This window comes from Struthio camelus, chromosome 7 (genome assembly GCF_040807025.1).
Source record: "Struthio camelus isolate bStrCam1 chromosome 7, bStrCam1.hap1, whole genome shotgun sequence".
In the NCBI taxonomy this organism is placed as follows: Eukaryota; Metazoa; Chordata; class Aves; order Struthioniformes; family Struthionidae; genus Struthio; species Struthio camelus.
In genome coordinates, this window is record NC_090948.1 from 40,366,019 (window position 1) to 40,391,792 (window position 25,774).

The 25,774-nt window shown below is 43.7% G+C and overlaps 1 protein-coding gene across 6 annotated transcripts in view; it reads right to left on the reverse strand.

Annotated features, from left to right (window-relative positions):
- The window catches only part of MICU1 (mitochondrial calcium uptake 1), a 123,458-nt gene that overhangs the window by 31,945 nt on the left and 65,739 nt on the right, over positions 1 to 25,774 (reverse strand). For 3 of the 6 annotated variants that reach the window (XM_068950999.1, XM_068951000.1, XM_068951003.1), the window contains 3 exons: positions 19,377 to 19,442; positions 18,009 to 18,123; positions 5,128 to 5,210 (listed from right to left, as the gene is read on the reverse strand). In XM_068950999.1, the coding sequence (XP_068807100.1) occupies positions 5,128 to 5,210; positions 18,009 to 18,123; positions 19,377 to 19,442 (264 nt within the window). The remainder of the gene's footprint in view (positions 1 to 5,127; positions 5,211 to 18,008; positions 18,124 to 19,376; positions 19,443 to 25,774) is intronic. The other 3 variants (XM_068951001.1, XM_068951002.1, XM_068951005.1) reach the window with 1 other exon arrangement.

Consider the following 25,774-nt stretch of genomic DNA (forward strand, 5'->3'; position numbering starts at 1 on the left):
TACATAAAACGCTCAGAAGGTGGGGAGCCACGGGCAGGGAGAGGCTGCGGAGATCGATATTCGGATGTTGTATACAGCCCTGTCTTTAAAAAGGACTGGAGCTTGCAAAGGAGAGCCACCACATTTATTGCGGCGCTGAAAAAGGACACCTCGGTCACGGTCTCCCACAGCTCAACCTGCTTCATTTACTAGGAGGGAGGCTGGGAACGACAGCTTGATTACACCCTATCCGCATCTTCACGCGGAGAAAATACTGGAGAGTAAAAGGCATCCTCATCTCACACAGGAAAGCTGGAAAACAACAGTTTGAAGCTGCAAGCAGAGAAACGGCAGCTGAGGCAAGGTGCACGTTTTAGCAGTTTGGCTGCTCAGCGCTGGAACAAGCCACGCAAGGAAGAGAGGCGGCCTCGTGCCCCGAGCTTTTGGCGACGCGCTGCCTCCTTCCCAAGTCGCAGCTCACGTCAGACAGGCGTTAGGGGATCTCCGGGCGAAGGAGGCGCAGCATTTCCTCCTGCGAAGATGGCAGGGGAGGAAGAGATCCTAAAGATCGCAGCTCCCGGAAGCGCTGCCGGAGGCACGCCGGGGTAGCGGTGCGGCGGAAAGGCCCTCGCGAGCCGCCGCGCCAGGGCTCGGGCAGCCCGGCGGCCCCAGTGCAGGCTCCCAGCACCTGCAGATGCATCACCCCATCCCTACGCAAGCTCATTAAGCTCCAACTTGCAATTAAATTTCTCCTTCCTGCGTGTATATTGAGGGTAATTACACCGCTCTCGGCCTTCGCTTTGCTCACCTAAACACACACTCATCTCCTCTCCCCACTTCCCAAGTATCCTAGCAGCCCTTCCCTGCTAAAACTCTGCTAAAACCTCCCAAAGTTCTGCCAAATGCTGCCCAGCATTCGGCACCGCAAGACTGCGCAGGGCGGCCACGCGCGGCAAGGCGGTTCGAGAGCCTTTCTGAGGCGAAACCAAACGCTGCTGCTTTGCCTTCAGCCTCTTCCTCCTCCTCGCGCTGACCAAAACTGAAGGAAAGAAAAGCAACACGACAGCTGCCAAAGGCTTTAGCTCTGAATAGGGCACCAGAACCTTGTTAACACAGTATACGGCAAGTTCAATTTTTCTCTACAAGAGCCCCAAAACAACCCCAGAAGGCTCTAGAGGAGAGCGCAGCATTTTGCTCCTCACCGCTCCCGAAACACTGTCTGAGCTAGCCATTATGGGCTATTCTTGCATTGCAAAGGAAGACAAGACAAGGCAGAAGAAGAATGCAGAACAAGAACACCACAGGTATGGGTTTTTTTTTGGCCTTAAAACATGCACCACAATGCGAGGAAGGATTTTGCCCTTTGGTTTGCAATGGCACCGTAAATAGCAACCCCTTATTCTGTTGTGTGCTCCACTTGAGCTGCGAGTTCTGCATGCACATTTTGGAGGAAAATATTTATAAAACCTGCGTGAAGCAATGCAGTTTATGACTGGCTTGGAAAATTGCCTCTCCTTCCGCAGAGCTGATTGTTTACCCGGCTGCAGACCGGTTAATAGCATGTCTTCTCGGATGTTATTATATACGGTATCTTATACCACGGTCAAGCCTGAGCCCCTCTGTTTCCCTTCCCATAAATAAGTAGTATCAGGCAGTTTGGAAACCTGTCCGGGGGCACTGGAGGCAAGCCGATTTGCTCACTTCTCATTTTAAGGAATTCTTCTAAAACAACAAAAAAACCACAGGCAACCACTGCAAAAAGTCCTTCTCTAGTCCCCCCAATGCTCTCTTTCCCCGTGCCTATCGATCACGCAGCGATTCTGCAGAAATGCTTCACGGTCTTTTCCCCATATTCCAAACCAAGTGTTTAGGACTTGCTTCATCTTTTGTACCAGCCAAGAAAAAAATAAAAATAATAAAAAAAAGTTAAACAAAATGGTTTGAAGAGAAATCACAAGTAAAGCCGCAAGTTAACTGTTTTTCATCCAACATTTTTTAATTAAAAATAGAGCAGTAAGCTAGTAACTCATGGATAACATGCTGGAGGATGAAAAATTAAAGCTGATACCAATGGAGGCAAACTATTTAGAGCTGTACTGTGATTATAAGCATCAAGAAAAACACCCGAGACTCTTCAGTCTCGGCACAAGAAACCCAGTATTTTCTTACCAGGTAATTAAGCCTCTGATTTACCTGCATATTAGCGGAATTACTGCAAGTAATTTCCTTTCTTGATGATGAATCCCTTTAAAGTTTCTCCCTACCTTAGGGAGACAAGAGAGACCTGTTGTTGGCTCTCTCCAAAGAAAACGTGTTGAAATGGAGCAGGGAGCTCATCCCCATGAGCTTCCAGCCAGCAGAGACTGTATGATTCTTCTAGAGAAGAGCACGTGCCAAGCCTCCTTTCCTTCTTTTTCTTTCCATGCTCCCTCCAAATTATGTTGCTTTTCTAAATTAAAGCCACCTCTTTTAGGAGCATATTTCCCCAGAAACGGCCAGTTCTAGCTGTCCCTGCCAGATAAGACGTTTAGGGGGGAGATCTTCAAATCCTGCCATTCTTCATTCTCTTACTGGGGCATTTCCATAAAGCAGTGTAAAAATTATTTAATATATAAATGATTGTGTGTCTGTGTGCGTTTATACACACAAAAAATATACATACTGCCTCCCACTGAAGCTATGCATTTGCTTTAATTCTGTTTGCAAAGTGCCTCCAATCAGTAATGCTGGTATCTGCAAAGAGCAGATGGTAGCAATTTGCTTTGACCATTCACTTGAGACAAGATGCTTGTGTTCCCAAATGGGTCTTCTTACTTCGATATGGCTGGTTTCTTCTCACTTTCCAAAACAGCTTCTTCATCTTCTGACTGGAAAGCTCAGGTTCTACGTTTTTTTTTTTAAATTAGTGTTCACCAAAATATTGCTGATGCTAAACAGTAACTTTATACTTTTATATTCACAGTGACACATGTAACAAGCTTAACAAAAACGTTCTTCCTCCTAAGGATTTGTATGACTTAACACACATATAACAACTTCCCTTTGCCTATCAGATGATTTGGGATTACGTAATTCAATTTTGCATCTTCTTCCATCTTCAGAGCACTTTCAAAACATTCATCCTCAAAAATGTTTTCTTACTTTACCTATGTAGATAAGAAAGCGAAACACGACACCTGCATTAAGACCTTGGCTTCGCTGCATTTTTAGTAGACAATTAACCATTTTCTATTTTTCTTAAATTCATTTATCTACATAATTGATTTCACTTGTAGAACATAGTAACTACTGTAAAAACACGTTTGGAATTGTTAAATATTATCAGGTGGCTGTGGTGGAGCTTTACGTTTACGTATTAAGCAAATGGAGGAAGAACAGTATTCTTGACCTGGGGAAACAGGATACCCAATTTTTCCAATGCTAAATCAGCGCTTTTTAGGGAGGTAGCGTCAAACAGCACAATAACTTGGACAAAACTCTGTATTCAGATTTGCGCTTGGAGGACAAGGAATAAATTCACAGGTTTATATTACAAGTAATATCATGTTGGAAGTAAACATACTCTAGGCTCCTCATGGTCCAAAGTTTGCACCTACAAGCACACAGTTTACCAACTACATTACACAGCTCTGGAGCAAACCAGTATAAACAGGAGCAAACCCACAGGTAATAATTTAAGGACAACAACAGAAGACTGGGAGCAGGGGAAATAAATTCAAACACACCCGCTTTGCCATCCGTTCTTCCTATTTACAGCACATGCCCCAAGCACGACCTCTTACAGGTGCCCCTGAAGTGAAGAGTCATTCAATCAACCTACGAGGAAGAAATCATAACTGGATCATCGAGAGCTGCTATGTGCTCAGGTATCAGGAGACAGCTCTTCCTCCAGCATAAAAACTGCGGGAGCCAGTTATTTTTCTGACCAGCCTCTCACTGCCTTTGCACAGAAGCAACGGCTTCCACGTGCCCATTAAACACTGCTCTGAGATACCCTGGGCTCCTCCAAAAAGCATCAGGGGCCCCCCAAATTTTAGGTAGACCACTGGTGTATTTTCTGGGGACTCTTCATATTAGAGTAGCGGGGTTGGAAAATACTTGAGGTCACATCACAGCTTGACACGCTAATTATGCTTTTGAATATATTTTACTTCAACTGCATTGTTTTGAAGCTAAATGAAATCCATTTGAAAAACAGCCAAGTAAATTGCAGACAAAAGACATTGTTTCACATCGATAGAAATTAGCAGTAACAGATGAACAGCAAATAGCTCACCCTTCCCTTTCCTCTCCTTTCCTGTGCCTCGCTCAGCCCTTTCCCATCCAAATAGCAAGTTACCTCTTTGCAAACGCGTTTACGTTTTCTTCCACAAGTAGCACAAGTATGGAGTTTTCCTAGTACTTGGCAACTTCTTAAGTTGCTTAAGGCTGTTTTCTACCTAAATTACAATACAGGAAAACACCACGCTTCTGCCTGGGTGCCTGGGGATGGCCAGCAGAGGTAGGCTCTTTCCCTAGCGACAGCTCAAGTCTTCAATCCATCCTCATCCTAATGCTGTCATGAATCCTAGCTTGCAGGAGCTCCTCACTCGTGTCAAATATGTGGGCTAAGAGATGTTTATTTTTCAAAAGCCTTGCATCAGTCAAAGTCACTGGTGGCAAAGCATTGTAAGAAGCCCGGGAAGCAACTGATGAAAATACGCTCTCAATACATACATGCTTTTTGACTACATTGAAATAAATGGATAAATTCTTCTGCCAGGCAGAATAGGCCTGGTTATACTCTAATGACAAAAATAACACGCACAGTAAAAGCTGTGGATGACAGGAGGGTCAAAATCCTCTGATACTGGTAGAGAGAAAAATTTTCTTTACGTGCTTTGGAGGTGACACCTTGTAAAGACACATCTGTGACAAAGTCACAGGGAACTGGAGTTTATACTTACAGTTCTCCTGGTCAAACGAGAAGTTACATGTTGAAATATTCAGTTAAAAAAAAAAAGTAGGCACTGAGGCACAGTAGAGCATAGAAGGAAAAATCATAAACCAGCAGCAACCACAAATATCAGTGACAGTAACATCACAGGAGTGCCTCAGTTATGACCGAGATGCTGTGGTTTTAAGAGGTCAATCCGTCATTCAACTTGCCTGCTCAAACTCTTCCATGTCCACTTCACCATCACCATTCAGATCAAACATCTTAAAGGCGATTTCAAAATTCCTCTGGGGAGCTGCATTAAAAAAAAAAAAAAAAGGACAAAATCATCACAGTAGAAAAACAACATCCAGTAAAAAAAAAAAACAAAACAAAACCATACAAGCTCAATAGATAAGGCACAAGTTGGATAACAAGTTCACAATGACTCTGTCCAAAAGCAATTTTTGATAATTCTTGCGATTTTGATCAGAAAATGCAATTGTTTTCTATTTTGCTTAAGAGCCATCCCGCGCTTCACGGAATCGGTGTTTTTCTTCTCCTTGGAAGCGCAACTCTCAGCTGCTACTAGTTACAAGCTCCATAGTTCTCCTTCTAGCAGACGTCTAGACAAGAAAGTTGGGAAGGAGAAAACGTAAATGGAATACGTTTTGTTTATTAACAGCTTAAAAAGCAACAGTCCCACAAAAATGAATGCAAGTCACCATCTGATGTTTCTAATGACAATGCTCCACACGGTATGACACAGGCTGGGCTAGGCGAGAGCCCTCGGGTCTCTGCAGAGCATCCTTCGTGCCTTCCGGCACGGCTGCTGGGTGAGGAGCACAACCGCAAATTCGGTAATTCTGTTCCAGAATTGGGTCTCGTCTTGCTGTGCAAATTTAAACAAATCACGAACAAACCCTGTCTCGGTCCAGTTATGAACTAGAGGCAAGACATGAGTCAGGGATCACCAGCGGAAACATATGCGAGACGGTGCGGTACCTCATTTTCCATTGCGTTTATGTTGCATTATGGTCGGGTTAGCCAGAACCGTGTGATTACACCATGCTGAGGCATTTGCTTCACAGCCAGCAGTTCCAGCAAAACAACGGCTCTTCCTCATGCAGCCCACATGACCGTTTCACACTCTGCTGTTATCAACATTTAAAGCTAGAACATGGTGCTGTAATTTTTCCAAATTAAGCTAATAGAATAGAATTCTTATTACTCTGCTGCTTTCAAATACAAGCCAGCTACATGCAACTTCATGCAACTTTGCTGTTTACTGAGATTGAGGGAATCCTCCAGGCTGTAATTACTGCTCAGATCATTATCTTAAACGACCATTTAAAACTCAGCCCTTTTTCGACCTGAAGACAGCTCTTTTCCCCTCCCAAACTCTCAGAGCAATACATGGATCCCTGGTGAGGTTCAACCCCTGTTAGCCTCATCTGGTTCAATCAGCTTGTAATATTTCTCACAGACGGTCAAAAAGTAATACAAATTTCTGCAGCCTCTGTTCTGTGTTAAGGCAGGGAAATGAGATGATACTCTTCTTGCTCAAAAGACTTGATCATCCAAAAGAGCTTGTAAATTATCTCCAGTTGCCCTTTTACTGTGATTTTTTTTTAAGCATTTCTTAAATTGCAATGGGCCCACAGTCTTGGGGAGAGAAATCCCTGGGGTGGCAGTTGAGCAGCCGTTTCAGTAACGCCCCTCACCCATACCCACCAAACCCCATCTGCCCCAGACACCTTAATCGACTCTTAGAAGCTGCAATGGTTTAAAAGCAATGTGAAGACACTATTTTCCTGCAAGGAGTCCCTCTGCAGACACTTCAGCAGCAGAGGGTAACACACTCGTTTCCATCAAAAAAGCCCCGTGATTCGTTTCAATCGAACCCACGCGCAATTCACGTTCACCATCTGGCGAGCCTGGGTGCCGCCATCGCTGGGACCTGGGAGGGGAAGGACCAAAGAGGAGCCACTCCAACAAAAATTAACTAACGTGGAACTAACGGAGCTGGATGTCGTACATCAGTTCCAGCTTCAATTTAGGGCCAGGAGACTTTTTCTTAAGATTGTCTTTTCCCCTCACTATAATAAACCGCAGCACTTTATTGCTAAAAGATTCAGCAAGCCTGTTAATGAGGTCACTTCTTGAATAACTTTGTGCCTTACCCAGCACATACAGTCCTGCAGTTATAACGTCTGGATTTCCAATTTCCTCACGTAACACGCCACTTACTCAGGCTTTAAATCCCAAGTGTCAGAACCAAGGGGTGCATAAAGTAGACAACCATGGCAGTCACCACCAGCACGTCGCGCGTTATCCTCCCTTCGGGTGAAAGCCACCCACCTCCGCAGCAGAAGTCCGCACCTCTACCAAAACACGCTCTAATTTACCGGTGATGTTGCTCTTCATATCTGCCCATCATTTCCAGTGGTACTTCCCCATTTCCTTGGGGAGCAACAACAGTAAACGCCTGCCAGCCACCCTCCTAACGCTGAAATAACGCAGGCTACTTCATTCGCTTCAACGGCGAGCAGCGCATGAAAGCCTGGGAGCAATTTCGCTGTATTTAGCCCCAAACTCTAGCGCTGCATTGGAAGAGCTCAGTTCCTCTACGAGGAAACAGGGCAATACAGAAAATTGTCATCCAGTTAGCAAGGGCTAGAAAAAAAAGAGTAATTTCCACATCTTATTTTCTCCTCCATCGCTCTCTCCTGGCGTATATTCTGAGACTGGAAAAATCGGTCAAACACTGGTTTCGCTTCTTCTCTAGGCAAAAGCGAGTGCCATGCCCCGTTCAGGCACACACGGGGCGAACAGCAGGCAAGGAACCGAACCGGCCCCTCGCAGAGGCCATCTCCTTCCTCACCCCTTTTCTGAAGGGACGTTTTGCAGAGGCGTTCAGCGAAGCCCCGGAGGGGGACGCGGCTTGCAAGATTAAAACGAAGAGTTCTGCCTGCGAGAGTCACGGTGATTGCGGCTTTTTTTTTTTTTCCCCCCCCTAACATTATTTCTGGTCTTTTCAAGCACTCAAGAGTATATATTGATATACTCTCCACCCATTTCTCCAAACCATTAGTGCGAAAGAAAAAACGGCACGGGACCACACACCAACCCTAACGCAGGAGACGTTTACTCCCTGCTTCGAAGCAGGGCCGTTAGCCCCCCCGCCGTCTTCCGCTCGCGTAGCGGCACTCGCCTCCAGACCAGCTCAGGGTCACTTGCGGATTCGGAAACGGCTCCACAAATCCATCAGGTCTCCATACTGCATTACTTTTTCAACTAACCTAGACGTCAGTGCAAAGGGCAATGCGCCGCCGCCTTGCATCAGCGGCTCGAATAAAAGCCCCACTGAAACAGAGACGCAGCAAGGAAACCAAAAGCCCCAAGCCATAACGTTACAAAGCCGACCGACCTTCCGCAGACAAACGGACGACAAACGGCAGCACCAACCGCATCAGAAAACCCACTCAATCCATCAGGAGAAAGCCCCAAGGAATCTCGAAGCAATTAGATGGATTGATTAGGCATCTTTAAGCCAATTACATCATTTTTAAACTATTTTGAATTATTCAACGGACCAATTGGCAGCACTCAATTGCTCTTTATTGCCATTTACTACCACCAGAAGCAACATCTTCGGAAAGACGATGAATGCTCACTGATGAGAGATGTCACGTTCTACTATTTTTCAGCTCATTGGATCTTTTCTTCCTCGCTCTTGCACCAGACACCCGTGCTCCACACTTAAGGGAGTCACTCTCAACACACTTCTCTGACTCCTACCGCAATTCACGCAGTACAGGGTTATTGTCACAAAATCAGTACCTGTACAGCAGCTTTCTCAGTCAGATGCACTACATTTTAGGAAGGCTACTGTGAACATACATTTGCACTTAGCTCTTGGACTTGACCAGATCAAACTAAAAGTCGATCCAGGCCATTTGTATTTATTCAATAATTAATATATTTACAGTGAAGAAGAAATAACCGAAAACACTGTGCTAGAAAGAGTACCATAGGCCTTTTCTTTCAGAAGAGCGCTCCCCACAAAGGCTAAAGGAATGAAGAACATAAGACAGACAGAGATAAAGACTCCTCAGCCCTTTTATTCTAACAGGAGAGAAACCAGATAGGAGCAGACAGCAAGGCCACAAACTTGTTGAAGCGGTGGGTACATCTGCGTGAATTCATCCCCATGCTTTCCCGCAGACACACAAACGGGGAGCGTTATTACAGACTGCACGTCATCAGCCCATGGGATGGAAAATTAAGCACAAAGCAGCTCAAGACTTCAATATCCACCTCGAAGCCCAATAACTCCACGAACAACTAAAGCGTGGGCAGGGGAGGAAGGATCGAGATTTCAGTGGGGGAGTTACTTTAAGAAAGATAAGTCATTCGGACCACCTATTGACTGCTTCATTAACCACCGAATGACTGCTTCTTCTCCACTTACCCCAAAGTTAAGAAAATATATGTACAAAGGCCACCTGAGCCATATATATAGACAGATAGATTATCATCAAAAGTAACACAGCTAAAATAGAGAGAAAACTGCATCCAGAGAGAGCTAAAGAGATGGATGCTCAAGCCACACAGCCGTAACAACATTTTTCCTTTGCCTTTTTTCAGTCTACAACATTAAAGGAGGCTTACCTTTCCCTCTCCAGACAAAGATTAATAAAGATTTTTTTTCCCCCTCCCTTAAACCACACGAATCAGCATGGTGATTATCTCCCTGACTCAGCACAGTGGTATCCGGGCCAAGAAATCTTTATTCTTGACAAGTTTGAATCAGAACAGCTTTGGCTGCAGGAAAGAACCAAGGGTCACAGGAAAGCTCCCTCTTGCAAGACTGCAGCTGGGAGCCAACAACGGTATCTAGTGCATTATAAGTGATTGCACTGATAACGGGAAAAAAAACAGAATATGCACTCACACATAAGGGATCTCCAAAAGTTGGAACATTTTTGGAGAATGAAGTAATAACCTCCTAGGGAAGCGACTATCCACAGAACATAGATGCGTCTGAGCCCCAGCTCCAAAAAACGTGGGCAAAATTTAAACATCCTCATGTTCCAGTTATTTTCCTTTTGAATTATTCCACTATTCCACAACAGGAATCCAAGTCCTAACAACTCAACTAGGTCTTAATTTTATAAACATTAGTCAACTGAGAAAAGTAAAATAACTAGCAAATAATCAAGTCGGCAGCATGGATACTGAACCACAATCTCAGTCCTGCAGGTAAGTTATCTTTAAACAGCTAAGGGGTTATTTCTTATCCTAAAGAAGAATCTTAATTACCTCTGACTGAAATAATAAAAACCCATCTTCCAAAAACAAAGTCTACAAACCCCCTGAAATAGAAATCTAAGCTTTAAAATCCAGAGAAATTTGGCATTTCATTTGATTTTTTTAGTTTTCAAATTCCAGTTAAAAATTAAGACTATAACATTGCTTTTACTGAGCGCTAAGGAGGTATTTCACGTGGGGTAGAAGTGTAACCTCCTTCGTTAACTAGCATATGTTTGGGGTAGGAAGAAGCAGCAAAGCAGATGAGCTTCCTCCAAGAGCCCCGGTTAGCTAAGCCACGCAAGCAGCTCGATTGCAACGTGCTTCATGCCATGCAATATTCTTCTCTCATATTCAAAGCAAAGAAACACCTCATCACAATTAAAAGACATTTTCCCCGTGCTTATCTGGACACGTGTGCCCTTTGTACAAAATTTAAGGGCAAAGGATAGCCGCTAATCATACGATCTAAACTGAGAGATGTTCCCAGAGCATTTCACTGCTCTCAACTTGTCATTACAACAGCTGCTCTGGGAATCGGGTAATAATAGTACTTATAACAAACCCACAGGATGCCAAAAACGCTATTTCCCACCAGCAAGAGGTGCATTGCGTTAGCTAAATGGTCACGCCTGGCTCACTCGCGCACCTCTGCACACACAGGCAGATGGAGGAGGTGGCTGATAAGGAACCTGCCATAAGGCAAAGGAAAAATAATAATAATAAAAATCCTAAAGCACCTAGACCAAAAGTGAAGTTAGTTAGCTCTTCAGTCTGAATCTGTGCTGGTGGTTCCCGCGCCCGAATGCGGCGCCCATCAACGTGCCCAGAGGACCCGGGGGCACGTGCTGCCATGCTCGACCTTTACGCTCCCAACTTTCTTAAAACCGGTAAAACGAGAAGGGACAGCAAAACACCTGTGCAGAAGGAAAAGTGTGTTTGAGGAAAAACAAGCCATCTCCACTCAAAACACATTTACAAACCAGCAGAAATCAGTCTGCACCTGCCCCTCCATCAAAAGGTATCCTCACAAGCAAACTGACTTAGGGGGAAAAAAAAAAAAAAAAAAACACTACCTGGCAGAAGATCCTAAAGCAGAAGCCAAACACACCTGCACTGCTCTCTGTCTCCCACAAACCCTCGTCCCTAACTGCTTCTCTTACGAGTTTGCTATGAATTTACGTCATCACCGCCCTCAGCCCTGTACAAACCTTCTCGGAAGGGCCCATTAAAGCTATTAGGTATCCCACATGTTCTCGTGAAGCTTATCCAGATGACCTTTGGAGAGAAACGGGCAGGGAACATCACTGCAATCCCTGCCTAGAAATAAATTACCCAGAGCATAAAGTGAGGTACCTCCTCAAATGGATTTTTCAAGGGAAAGGAAAAAAAAAAAAAGCAACATCCTTGGCATAATGTCATCTTAATCACGTCAGCAGACCAGAGAAAGGACTCAGACTATAACTGTCCTGGCGGATGCACAGAAAGCAAGCCACTCAAGAGAGACATGCTGACCTCGAGCAAAAATTAGAACTGGGTTACCCTGAGCCTGCTGTGAACCAAAGGGTGCTGAGCCACCACCTGCTGCACCAGGCACTTGCGCTATGAACGTTGTAAGCACCAGGGCCTCACATAGCCTCTAGATGAGCAAAATAACTAAGCAGTCAAGGAATAGCTGGGCAGAGTCATCATCTGCCAACGCATCGCAGGGTAAACTCCGCTATGAAGAGGAAGCGCGTTGCATTCACAGCGACTTGGGAACCTCATGGTCTAGACACACATCACCTCTTGTGAAGAGTGCAAGTAATACTCTGATGTGAAACTGCAAACAAGTATTAGTTGTGCTGGTCTGACATTACTGAGAAGCCAAGCTCCAAAGCTGTACAGCTGCACACTCCCACGTTCCCAGCTTTCTTATACTGGCACATATAGACACAAAAGCTTCTTAAAACACAAGGTTGAGTAGACTGTGAGAGGTGTCCAGCAGAAAGCACAGAAGTGGTTAACTAGTACAGTTGGCAGATAGATAAAATCGTAAATATACTGCCTCGTTGTGCAGAAATGCACAGATCAGATAGATACATTCGTAAGACAGAGCTGAAGGTTCTGCAGCAGGGAACGCACACCATGACCCACCCTTCAGAAAGTTGCACCATGAGAATGTGCTACCTCCACATAAACTCATTCCAAGCACGCGGGGTGCTCTTCCTGGCACTGATGTCCCAGATGACCCCACTTTTAATGTTCCTTAACTTTAAAAAATTGCATTAAAGAAAAAAACAATTTTTATTGCTGCTTCACTTTTCTGTTTTGCTTGTTAGCTTGTGAACCAAAGAGTATATAATTTTGATTTAAAAAGTTGCACTTCGGTTGTAATGTCAATGACACGCATGTCTCAGTTTCTGAGATCTGAGAGGATCTGACAGGACTTAGTACAGCACTTGTCTTTCATCAACTTTTCTTCAGTTACGACATGACCTGCAGGTGACAAAGATTCCCTCTTTAAATGCTTCTCCCAAATAAGAATCTGAAAACGAGGTGTGCAAACGGCAACTTAGACCAAGATCATTAGCAGCCTGGATTCTCTGTGCAGTCCCTGGGGAAAGAGAGCATCCCAAACCTCACCAGGTTCTCAGATATTGCTGTGAATGACAAAATTATTCCATTTCCTAATCTATAGAAATAATCACAAGTACATTGCTAGCCACATCTACAAAATCCAACAGCAGTTCGTCCACGTACATGAAAAACCTCCTAAAGACGCTATGTGTGATCTTGTCCTATGCTAAAGACTAAGTTTATTGGAGCATATGCAGACATAACTGTGAGGTAACTGCTTAGCAGGTATTATAACATTGAGATTTGATCCTTCAATCAAGTTTTAAGAACACTGCAAAATCAGGAAAGCTAATGAACGACTGCTAATCACTTCTAGGCTGGGGAGAAAGAGCCAGCTGAATACCGGCTGGAGATATAATACTGAAGACAAGTAGCCCTTCCCAGGCCCCAAACTGCCAATTGTCAGACCTGTCTTCTCTTCCACACCTGTGCCCTTCAGCATTGCTACTGGCTGTGACAGACCTGGGACACGGAGCTAGAGCCCTTTGGTCTGAGCCGAAGGGGCCAGGCTCACCGTCAGTAATTAGGATGACCCTTGGGAGAGGATCTCTCCAATGTTGGAGACTTCTTGGGAATCCCACATAGCAGCAGCTAGGCTGATAGAAAGGTACCCAGGTGCAAAATTTTGGCCAGAATTGTTTGTTATGTCGGCTTCATGTTTAATTTTTTGCACTGGAACATGCTCCTAACCACAAAGCCTGGCACAATGAGCACCTATAGGCATGCGGAGGCCAGAGGAACCGAAGTGAAGCTGACAAATCCAGGGGATCCTATCCCCATTGCAGCAGTAAGCCGATGGGAACGGGCAGAGCAGCTTCTGGCCAGGGGCCTGCACTGCTGAAGGTGCATTTGGGAAAGCCTCCCACCGACACCACCGGAGGAGGAATCGCCCTGAAAAAGGGGGGATTCACCCCAGCGTGATACACGCTGCCACGGCAGCGCTGCGTTTTGGTGAACGGCAATAACGACTCCCTCTCAAGGTGGGCAGATATGTGGAGGCGACTGCTCGGGCTACAAATCTGAGCACTGTTTCAGTGCGACGTTTGGACCAGCCAACCTCACGTAAGCCACTGTATCCAGCTACCAAAATCAGAGCAGCCTGTGGCTGCTGTATTGAAGATATCCTTGCATCATATGGCATGGATGAGGGACCTGCATATAGGCATGTAGGTAAAATGAGGGTCTTACTGTTTTAATTTTACCATTATTCTGAAGCATTAAATATTGCACGTAACAGGACCATAAACAAAAATATTCCTGCAACCTCAAGGCAGCCTTATTTCATTTTCTTCCAGAAATGAGCAATACGGCATTTAGTGTCACTTTGCAAGATTAAAACAGCAGTAGGATAATACATCTCACTTATAGCAGGGTAGGAGGCTGTAGCGTCAGCGAGCAATATATATTCAGAACTACTGCAGAAAACACAGACCACAGATAGCTCTGTCTCCTGGTCCTTCTTAGCAGAGCAGAAGAAAACAGAACCACTTCCATTGCAGATACCCATCAGAAAATCATTCCCAGGGCTAAATGGTTTGTGATTTATTTTCTAAACAGGAGAGAAAAAAGAGGAAAAAAAACAACAACAACAAAAAAGCAGATCTATTCTAGGTGAGAGGGCTCTCAGGGGATTACCTGCAACAGCACCAGGAATTCAGGTGCCAGTCAGGGACACCAACCTGGGCAATAAAAAACAAACACGGGTGCCCAGCGCACCCACTCTGCACAGCTGCCGGGAAGAGAAGGAGCTGCAGGTCAGCTGCAAGAGCCCTGGCAAGGCTAGCAAGAGGAGCGTTCCTTCGGCTGGAGCCGATGCTGTTTCACCCTCCTTCCAGGAGGGGGGAATTCAGACCCAGTTACAGTCCAATTATGGGAACGCCACCGACTTAGTCTTTTAACGTCCCCTTTCAGTACCTGATAATCAAGTAGGCATTAGCATGCCTGGAAAACAGGCATTTGCTCCAAAATTGCAGTTGTTGGTGATTGAAAAGCTCTTTCTCCCCTTCCTCCAACTGCTCAACAAGATCTGCGTGTGCAAAAGCAATCACCTCCGCAGTCAGGGAAGTGGTGTCTTCGCTCTCCCATTGCTTTCCTGTGACCTTTTAAAGACCTAGCTGAAATCCCATCTACATTTTGCTTACCCCATATCTTGCTCCTCTTTCTACTTTCACCCCAAAATTTCAGCTTTGCTGGTAGGATTTAAAAATCTCCACTCCAGCAAGCAGCTGAAGCAACACACACAGCGCAGCTGTAATTGCCTTTAATAGAAGGCTGACTTTCTGAAGCGGTTAAATGCTATTTTATTAGCCTTTTTTTTTTTTTAAATATACATTTTCACAGAAACACAGCAAACTGTGGGAACAGACAGTGCTGGAGCGAGAAACTACTTGCAAATAAAAGATGGTGACAGACTTCATTTTCCGCACGATATGCAAACGGCTCTCTGCCAGTAAGACAGATGAGTTGTGCCTCAGCCCTCTCTCCTTTTTACCTCCCCGGTGGCCAACACGCACTGCACGCTTCACAGGCAATAACAGAAACGAGCTTCAACCGAAGTTAAAGAGAAGCTAAATGCCACGCAGTAGGAAAGCTCCCTAAATCCCAGCCCCACGGCATTTTTGATAGGGCCAAGGAGACGACAAAGGCAGCGCAGGACGGGGCACCAGCCATCTCGGCAGACTTGCTCGACGTAGCCTTCCTGAGGAGCCCAATAACACGAGGCTCCGTGTGCATTTGATCAGCGCTTTGATTTCTCCCTGTTTTCAGAGGGGATCACCCTTAATCAGTGTTGGGCTCAATAAACCAGACAGGAACGTGCTCGATCTCATCCTGCCGATTCAGGGCGCAGCGGGAGCAGCCTCTTCTGCCTCCCTCCCACCCCACGCACTAGACCTCTCTCTCCCGTTCTCCTTATCATGCTCTACTGCTCAGTACGTGATCTTCCTTTTTTCAATATTTAGTGGTTTTCAACCATTTGATGTAATCTACAGTTCCCTCTTGTGCCCACACATTCTTAATGGCTGAGTTATCTAAACAACACCGCAAAAAAAAAAAAAAAAGGATATTGAACTGTCAGGTTTTTAAGATGCACTTTGGTCATTCTACTTTATTTATTTCCTGGAGAAAAAGCAAGTACTACTGGACTCCTGCAAGGCAGCATACACTAGTAAAGAGAGGAAGAGACAGTGTGGCATAACAGTGAATTTTCTCTCTTGCCACAGGGCAGGATTTGTTTGGAAGTTTCATTAAAAGAAGGCAAATGCTTTAAAAATAAAAACAAAACTCTTCCTCTGGGGAACTGCTGTTTGATAGTAGCTCTAGAGACCTTTCTCTATCTTCTCTAGGCATTCAAATTACGACAAACTCCAAAAACATACCTAAAAGGCAGCCTAAAAAATCTGGAACGCTATTTTTTTGGAAAGCTTCTACCTTGCCTGCCCTTCACATCGTTCCTCAAAACGCATGCCACCCACTCTGTCTCCTCTTGTTAGCTTGATTCCCCATAAATTGTAAAGACATTTAAAAGCCCAAGAACAAAAGAGGAAAACCCTTCGCTCCCGCTGAACACTCAGAAGAAGATTTGCTGCTACTCTATGACAAGGCAGTCGGGTTTGTTTTATTCTTAAGGCAAAGAAATTAAACCACAACAGGAAGAATTATTTCTGCTCTCTGAGAAAGCCCATTAAATTCATTTTGCTTCCCGTGTATTTGATTAGCAGGTTGTTCAAGAACAGCACAGCCATAACGCCAAGGGCACGACCGTGTGCTAAACCACAGTCAGTAATGCAATCTGAGAGGTTTGCGAGCTTGCCATCTGTGAGAGACTCAAATTAAAAGTCCTTGCTATAGAAGTGGAAATACCTTAGATATATTAGTCTAGGACTATGCTGAAATTAAGATGAGAATGGCAAAAAAAGAGTCTGTTCTGAGACATCATGAAGAATGAAGCAGATTAAAATCATAAAACAAAGTCCTTGGCTCAAACGAGCGTTATTTAGCAGTGGTTTTTTCCATGACATTGAGGTCACACACAGGTCTCTTCCCCCCACGTCGGTGTGACAACAAGCCAGACCTTGAATGTTGCTTCTCCCATGTAACGGATGCTCCAAAATGACAGTGTTTGATAAATGAAGAGCTGTCATTTTTGGTTGTTTCCATTCCAGAATGCAACACAGGAAAAAAAAAAAAAAACCATCTGTTGCTGCTTCAAAAGATCAATGAATTACCCAACTGACTCGCTGAACAGAACAAAACAGACGCTAATGCCTCCTTAGTTAACTGTGTCACAACCAGCTTTTTTTGATTTGAGGGCTGAGATTTTCTTTAGACTTCCCTCTTTGGAAGACCAAAAATAAATTGTCTCAGTTCATTTTGAAAGCAGTGTGTTCCTTTTATCCCACGTTTTTCAGCGGGGCTGACAAATAACTGGAATTTCTGTGGACTTTCCTCTTTGTGACCTGGCATCTTCCAACGGGCCAGAGAAGCTCTGCAAGCAAAGCTATCACTTTGGGTAGCCTGGGAAGAAAGGCTAAAAGTGTCACTTGACATTACCACGGGCTTTGGTTTCACTATTTTTTGCCAACGAAGCAAACTTTTAAGTCCCTGCATTTCAAGAGTAGACGTCTTTGCTGGGACAGATTAGCAGCTCGCATAAATATCACAAGTGCAGCAGTGTGAAAAGACAGAAGGTATCTAATGATACTTGTTGAAATGTAAAGTATTCAACTTTGCTCCTTGTAGGATTACATCATTCACAAGCCTGAGGTTATCCGAGGGAAAATACAGCTGGAGAACTGAGTTTGTACTGTCTTGTAGCTGGTGAAGAGCTGGAGAGCAACGTTCTCCAAAACACAAGAACGCTCTGTAATTAATAGGACCAGACATAACCAGAGAACAGATTTTTGAACAGCAGGTCAGCTGACTCGTTCATAAACGATTTTGCCACAGTTTAAAATAAGAAATAAATCTTCAGAAGTCAACCTGCTTATCTTTCCAAACAATTTGGAGCTAAGACCGAAAGAGATGAAGTAACAGCAGTTATTTATTCAGCTCAAGTTTCAAGCAATCAACAATGCCTTTTAGGGAAATGTATGTAGAATATCTTAGAAAGAAACTCATTGCTGGTAAGCCTTCAAAATTTGTTTTAAAAAGCAGTAACAGCAGAGAAAAAAACTATACTTACTGGAAAGGACCGTAGTAAGGAAAATGTAGTCAGAAAAAGAAATGAGTCCACATTCTCCAAGCGCGTAAAATATGCTGTCTTCGTCAGCAAACTTCTCTCGCTCCTGGGATAATTTCTATTTATGCATCCGACCCACATCCCAAAAAAGAGAAAATAAAACAATCGATTAAATACAGTAACAGAGCGCTTTATCTCTACCCTTACCACCATCAAGCCAGCGCACGTACACACACTCCTACTATCACCATTCACATTCAGTGGACCTTTTCCAGCCTTCAAATCTCTCAGAAACGGTCTGCAAAGCTCAGTGTATTCCTATCTCACATCAGGGATAAGGCATTGCATGCTAAGCACTAGCTGTTTTAAGCCTAGCTGAAATACAGATAGGTAAACTATATGTCCATTGCGTTTAATATCGTTTAGATCTTTGAGAGAGTATAGTGCTATGAAAAAATAGAGCTTTTTAATACAGAATGCAAAAAGGAAATTTTTTGGTTTCACTAATGGCATTTTAGCCCTAGTTATACGCTACTGTAGTAGCGGCCAAGAACGAACAATTTCATGCAAATACAAAGGATGACCAAAGTTATCAGAAATACATCGTTATCAGACACGTACACTTCAGGAGCGTGTTTAGCAGAATCTACTAGGAGAACCAGGACCGATATCGTTCTCATCTTTCTTTCTTCTCCCATTTCTCTAATACCTTTAAGTTTTAAGTTTGCATACCACATGTATTTTAGCATCTCATCTCCCTAAGTAAGCTAAAAAGCCACAGTCCCTTTGACCCCCCTGAAGCTTCAAAGACTGAAAAGGATCCATAAAACTGTTACAAGTTGCATACCAAATTCCACGCTGGAGACCCATGTTAAGAATATTGCAAGAGGAGGCACGCACACACAGACGAGAAGAAAACTAATATACAAGGAGGAGGTCTGGATGAGGTTATTTCATAAAAATCAGATCATGCAAGCACAGAAGCACGTTCAAAGCAGGCTGAGTTTAGGAACGGTTTTAGGAGAAAAAAAAAAACAAAAACCCAACAACACACGCCACCACGCGAGGGTCCAGCTACACAACTGGCCCCCCCTGTTACCTCTGTCTAGCGGAGATCCCATCATATACAAGATAAAGGAAAGAAAACTGGTTAACCAACAATAAAAAAAGCAGGCAAAACATAATACCAAGTTGAACAGTTAGACTTGCAAAAGCAAGAAAGGCCTGAAGCACCCAGGCGGTTGCTTCGACTGAACGCCGCTAAGAAGCCTAAGTATGTATATCCCAGCAAGAGTTAGCGCTTAGCCTCCGAGGGCGAGACGCGCTCGGCAGCTGATGTCTCTCATCCGGCGGGTATTTGAGAGAACTCACCGTTCTACGTGACTGCGCATTGGGGATGAGCTCAGCTAATAATTTAGATGAAAATTTTACCCGTATCTGGCTCAGAAACCACAAAAAAAAAAAGACAAAAAAAATCATATTGATCACCAAAAATACAGTTTTCAGGAAGAAGTTCAGCTCTGTTGATCAAATAAAACTCTTTGCAGTAGCTCTTCCGTTGAGAATTTATTAAGTAAATCACTAAGAGCAGACGTGCTAATGGCATTCATTTCATGCAAAATAACTATTTTCAAAAAAAAAAAAAAAAAAAAGATTTTACCTCCCATCCCCATCAAGCTGGATCCCTAAGCAAAGTTGGCTTCACTCAAAAACAGTTATTTATGCCTAAGACAAATAAACGATAGCCCGCTTTCCATAAAAGCGGAGGAAAAACCTGTTGAGAAAGTGTTTTTTCTGCAACTGCTCCCCGGTGGTGGGGTCAGCAGCGTCTCACCTGCGTGTGCTACTCATGGGCTCTTCCGCTCACTGTTTGTCTTCAGCAGAGTTTATGATAAACTAGCTATTAGCATCCACCTACTTCATTCGCTCCTAGTACTTCATGATAAAGTCCCAGAGGCTGGTTTATTAGTTTTATGGTTTTCTTTCCTGCACTTAAAATTCATACTCAGCAACAAATAGCTCAACATAACCCTCCACTAGTTCAAGATTGCGTCCACAGACTAACAATAAAAAAAAAGGACAGATATCAGGTTAAATGTGTTCCAAAATACAAAGGTTTAGATGGATGGGAGAGACAGGCATCGACTTATCTGCATCTGTCTTTGGGCAAAGAGTAAATGTTTTTTTTACAAGCATCTCCTCTGCTTGCCAGAAGCCCGGCAGAAACGCGGGGAAGGGGACCTGACACTGTCACTGCTGTGCCCAGGGCAGGCAGCCAACGGAAACGGCAATTGGGCAATTGCTCCCGCTGATCTTAACAGGGCAAAAACGAGCAGCCGAGTTGCTACAATAGCTCATTTTACATAACAAGGTTTTCAGGCGCTCAGCACTGGGAGGACAGACACTTAAAAACCTCACGATTCTCCAATTTGGATTTTTTCTGGCTTACTGAGACACTGGGTGTTTCACTGCTTCCCATAAAGTACACGGGCAGCTTCTCTACAACAGCAGAGGCTCAAAGCTTCCTCTGCAGGCTTCCCCCCCATCCCTAAAGTACTCGCCAAACCAGAGCAAACCCCAGGATGAGAACAAGGGTTTGCAAGCCTTCGTCCCGTCGCAGTTTAACACTATCTGGGAATAGAAGAGGATCCCCCAGGGCTTTTTTGTGAAGTTTCTGGGGAAGATGCAGACTAGCAAAAGCGTCCCAGCTGAAAATCTCTAGCACGTAGCTTGGGCAGATAGCTGGACTGAAGAGAATAACGCTTTCACAGACAAACGTCACGTAATTAATGCTAACATCCAATAACAGCATCTATAAATCTTATGTTTCTTTTCCGTATTCCACTTTCAGTTCAGTGTGTTATACCATCCGTTCCAGCCAAAAAGGCTATGCATGGGATTGGAAAAACATAGGAAAAAAGAAAAAATAACAAAACTTTCCAAGCCTCTATTTTAGAGATCAATCATCTTTACAAATTACATGATTAGTTACCCATACAATTTCAGGACAACTTTCACATTTCATGCCCTTTTGTAGCTGAACACAAGCTAATTCTCAACAATTCATGCCGAGTTAAAATGATCGGTTGAATCTCCTCGATCAAATTAAGTTTTTTTTCCCCCATGTTAAATCCATGCCCCAAAAGACAGGATTAGGTCAGGACCATTCAGCACTGCCCAAAGAGCATTCAAAATTGAGCATTCGCAAGTGAGCAAGCACTGGAAGAGGTTTCCAATGACGATGTGCTTTTTAATCAAGCATTGAATTCATATTAAACAAGCATACAAGCAAGCAAACATCCGCAGTTAAACATAAAAAGAAAAGAAAAGAAAAAAAATGTGCCATTTATTTCAATACAGTGAAAAGCTGCCAGTGTCAGTGGAATCACTTCTTACACATACTCAAACAAATAACCATACAATACTGACAAACACCAACAACAGCTAAAACGTTTAAAAGCATTTCAAAATCTAAAGCTTCGTTTGTCCTTGGCAATTTAGGCTCCAATCAGCCCTGCAAAGGGCTCCAAGAATGATCCCATAGCTAACGAAATAAAACTATTGTCTGCTGAAGGCAGTCTTCCATTCGGATGCGAGAACTGGTGTTCCAGCACGTTAAGGTGCTTATATCAACTCTTTACTACAGCATCTCAGGAGAGCACCGCTGTAGTTAGCAAGGGACATTAGAGGGCTTTTTGAGACGCTTCCCTTCCCGTAAAATAAACCTTGTAGGGTTGGGGGGCGGCGGGGGGGGGGGGGGGGGGGAAACAGAGGAGGAATTTGTTCTCCTGTCAGGAGATGACCCAATGCAGACCAGGAATTTTTTTTTCCCCCTCCCCTCTTGCTTATTCTAGAAGCACGACCTGCTGCAAGTTAAAAGATTGTGATTTTTCCCCTTTTAAGTCAGGGCTTAGAACTATTTGCTGGAGGCCAGGCGGGCGTTTCATACACCTTCAACCAGAACACAACTGAACATAACTTCAGGTTGTCCAATAACAGCCACCCACCTCCCCAAACCTATGAGCTGTAGGAAGTGAAGTTGCAGGCCACGTCCAGACAACAGGCTCCCTTGCGTTACGGGCAGGGACTTCACAATCGAAAAAACATCTACAGATACAACATGCACTTCTTTACATATTCTGCCAACACACGCCTAGGCACTGAGCCCTCCTCCAGCCAAATACACGGTCTAGCTCTTCAGGACGGGCAAATGCACCCGAGCTGAACCAAAGCTTCCAGGTACAAAGAGTCTTATGGAAAAGCCACTGCGGTTCCTCCCTCTCCATGCCCAAAATAAGCTTTACTTTGGGCAAAAAGAGGCGGGAGCAGAACACCAGAGTAGTTGGGCGTCCTCTGCTCAGTCCTGCCAGGCTCTGCTCTCCTCCGCCACGCTGGGAGGACACCGGTGGAGGTGCAGGCAGAGCTCAGGGCCCTGGATATTACTAGGATTAATTCATAGCTAACAGATCAAAGCACGCGCTCCATCTGTTTAACTAAGCAAATCCGAAAAAAAAGATGTAGCTTTGCCAATTAGTAGATGTCTTCTCTGCAAAGGCAGATAGGGGCGCAGACTGCAGCGTTGATGTTTGCCCTGCGTTACTAACGTGCATTAGAAAAGCCGCATCAGCTAAATCCTGGCAGTACCGTTTCATTTTGCGTTTCAAAAATTATTTAATGAGCAGCATTTAATTTGCCACTTCGGGAAGAATATACTCTTGGTACGTCATTTAAAATTGACAGTATTTCCATCTAGGGGAACAGAACATACATTTGGCACATTTATTCACATAACTATTGTTTATGTTTCAACACCACCTTTGTACTTATATGCACCAAAGCTTCAGCAATTTATCCACCTTATGTGTTCACTCGACAGTGACTTACCCCTTCCAAAACAACAAGAAATTAAACTGCATGCAAGATAACGAGCAATTTTTCAAGAACCCAAAAGTAATTCTGCAAATTAGTAAGGAACTTCAGATGAACCATTACCATTCCTTATTGACAAACGTCATCCATACCTTTTTTTAAGCATTAAGTTACCAATATCAGGGAAACAAATACAAGAACATGAATGTTTAAAATACAGCAGTCACCTTGCTGCAAAGCAATTCTCTTTCAGTCCCAACTGACCACCTTCAATTATGCAAACTGCTTAAAATACAGCTATTAAGATATTTCTTTTATAGTTAGCTATAAACATAGGGGAAAAGGAGTTAAAAAAAAGTACGTTCAGTGTTAAAACAAAAAGATTCTCTCTTTTGTCTTATACTGTAAGGGTTCCCACAAATCTGTTTTATAAGCTTGCCCCATAGAAACAGTTACAATTTGTTTGCCTTGTTCTGAGCTTTCTGACTTTATAAGGTAAAGACGCCCTTCCAGATTACTGCAATTTCGGGATGGGTGTCTTGAAAAAGAGATCGGGGGAGGTGGGGGGAGCAAGTTGAAAGAATATTTGTTCCAGACGTATTTCTTAGGAAGCAAACCCTTACCTGAAGTCTCTCATGGATCTCCCTTCTACTTTATTGCCCTTGTGAACAAGGACTGCATTTTAAAGTTGCTGTTTAAGTCCTCGAGATTAATACGGTCAATACAGAGGAGCTACGGAATTTTGGGGAGGAAAAAGCCCTAATTAGTACTTGCGCGCACAACATTAAGAGGTAGGCATCGAGGCTGGGCCCTGCTGGCATGCTGCTTCACACTTCAGGCTTAAATCAGTAGGCGGCATCCCTATAAATAAAAGGTTATTGGAATCCTTTTAAGGACACATTGGCATTCATAAAAACGGATCTTTTTGCAGCTCACTGGGCAATACACTCAATGAATACTTTTTAAAGACTGTTTAGCACCTACCCCGGACATTGTTTGACATCTTTAAAGCCATTAGGCTGTCTTAACCATCTCGTTAATGCTACGCAACATGGAAATGGGTACCGACAGGGCTCCTCTTGGCCCAAGACCAGCGAGCTCCCTTGCAAGCAGGGCTGCCCCCATCTGTGCAAATCTATACAGAGAGGCCCTGTATTAGCACGTCTCGCAGGAAAGATAAGGGAAGACTCTTAAGACATGCCACTGAAAACCATGGACAACGTATCCTGCTACAGCAACTAAAAACATTAATCCTTTAAACGTTGTCTGTATCAAAATGCCAAGCTAGAGGCTATGAAATGAGGGAGATTTTTGGTTTTGCTCATTTTTTAGGAGGCAAACTTTAAAGAAGCATAGCCATCTATTTAGAGATTTTTATGATACAATTCATGTTGGCACCTCACTACCCACACATTAAGAACATTCAAAGAGAGATCAAACAAAAAGGTTTTCAGAACCAGATTAAAAAATATGAAATGGCTCAGCCCTCATGTTCAAAAGCTTTATAGGGAGAAAAAAAAAAGGCGGGTAGGTCCTCAGAGCGCTCTGAAACAGGCACAAAAAAGGCTTTTAGGGAAGGGAATGGAGGGTAGGTTTTTGGTTTTTTGTTTTTTTTTTTAACTGGCTTTATAAAGTGGATGTGATATAAATTATTTTAGACACATAAGCCTGGGATTTTTATGCCTCTAAATGAGAAAAAAGCATTCTATGGTTTCTGATTGAAGATTTTATAGCATAAGGAATTTCTGAAAATAACTCATAAACAACTTCTCGCAATGGAAAAGTTTACAATACCATTACCAGTGGCCCTAGATAGTTTATTTTGAAGCCTACATGTTAACACAGGCAAACGCAAACAGGTTCCGAATGTCAGCTTAAGAGGTGGCCGAGTAGTAGAACATAGGAAGATACTTATCCTTTACTATAGGCAGATAAATACTGCAGCTTATTACCTTTCAAGAGTGCATTTTTGCAAAGAGAGGTTTTTTTGTTTTGTTTTGTTTTTTAAGATCTTTGACTTTAGGATTAGTTATTTATAAGGGGATACAAATATCTAGTTAGATGTTCTGCACACTCTTCCCCCCCCCCCCCCCCCCCCCCCGAATTTGAATTTAGACACGTACAGATACTCAAGAGTTGGGCAGCAATTATTATTACTGGTGGTCTCCTGAGACTGGAAAGAGAAATTTGCATTCGCCCCCTTCCAGCAAGGCTGTAAATATTCATCACCTTTAAAACAAACGGCACCTGAAACGCAAGGCCAGCATTCTGTACCACCAAGAAACAGGACACAGACTTCCCAGACCCTTTGCAGGCAGCAAAAACCAGTCATGCAAGGGAGAAACCCCTGCTGGAAAAGCAAAAAAGGAAATGCCTCTTAAAAGGGACAGTCTACACTTCTTTTTTCCCCCCAGCTGGAATGCCTCAGCCCTTTGCAGGGCAATGAAATGTTCACACAGCCAATACTCCCACTCCTCTCTTTCGAGCAAAGGAGTGGATTCATTATGCAGGGTCTTTTTTGCTATAATAGCAGTTTAGGAAGAGCTCCGTAAGAATAACATTAAATTTAATCTTTATCAACTGCAGGTATTTTCAATTTATCACAGGTTCCACAAAAATCTCTCGTAAATAAGAGGTTAAGCGAGATCTCTCATGTGTGAAGGGTGATTACGTTCACATCCGAAAAGAAGAACTCCTCAGTGCTGAAATGGCACTGGATTTTCAAGGGCTCTCAGAGGAAGACAGAATCATTATTATGGGGTGGAAAGAAAATCTGGCCAATAAGGCATAGGTAACCTGTCTCCCCAAGCCAAAAAGAAGATAAACAAAAATCACCTAGGAATCTCTGAGGGTACCACACAGCCCACTGGAAGGTAAACTCAACCCTCTGAGGTCAAGAG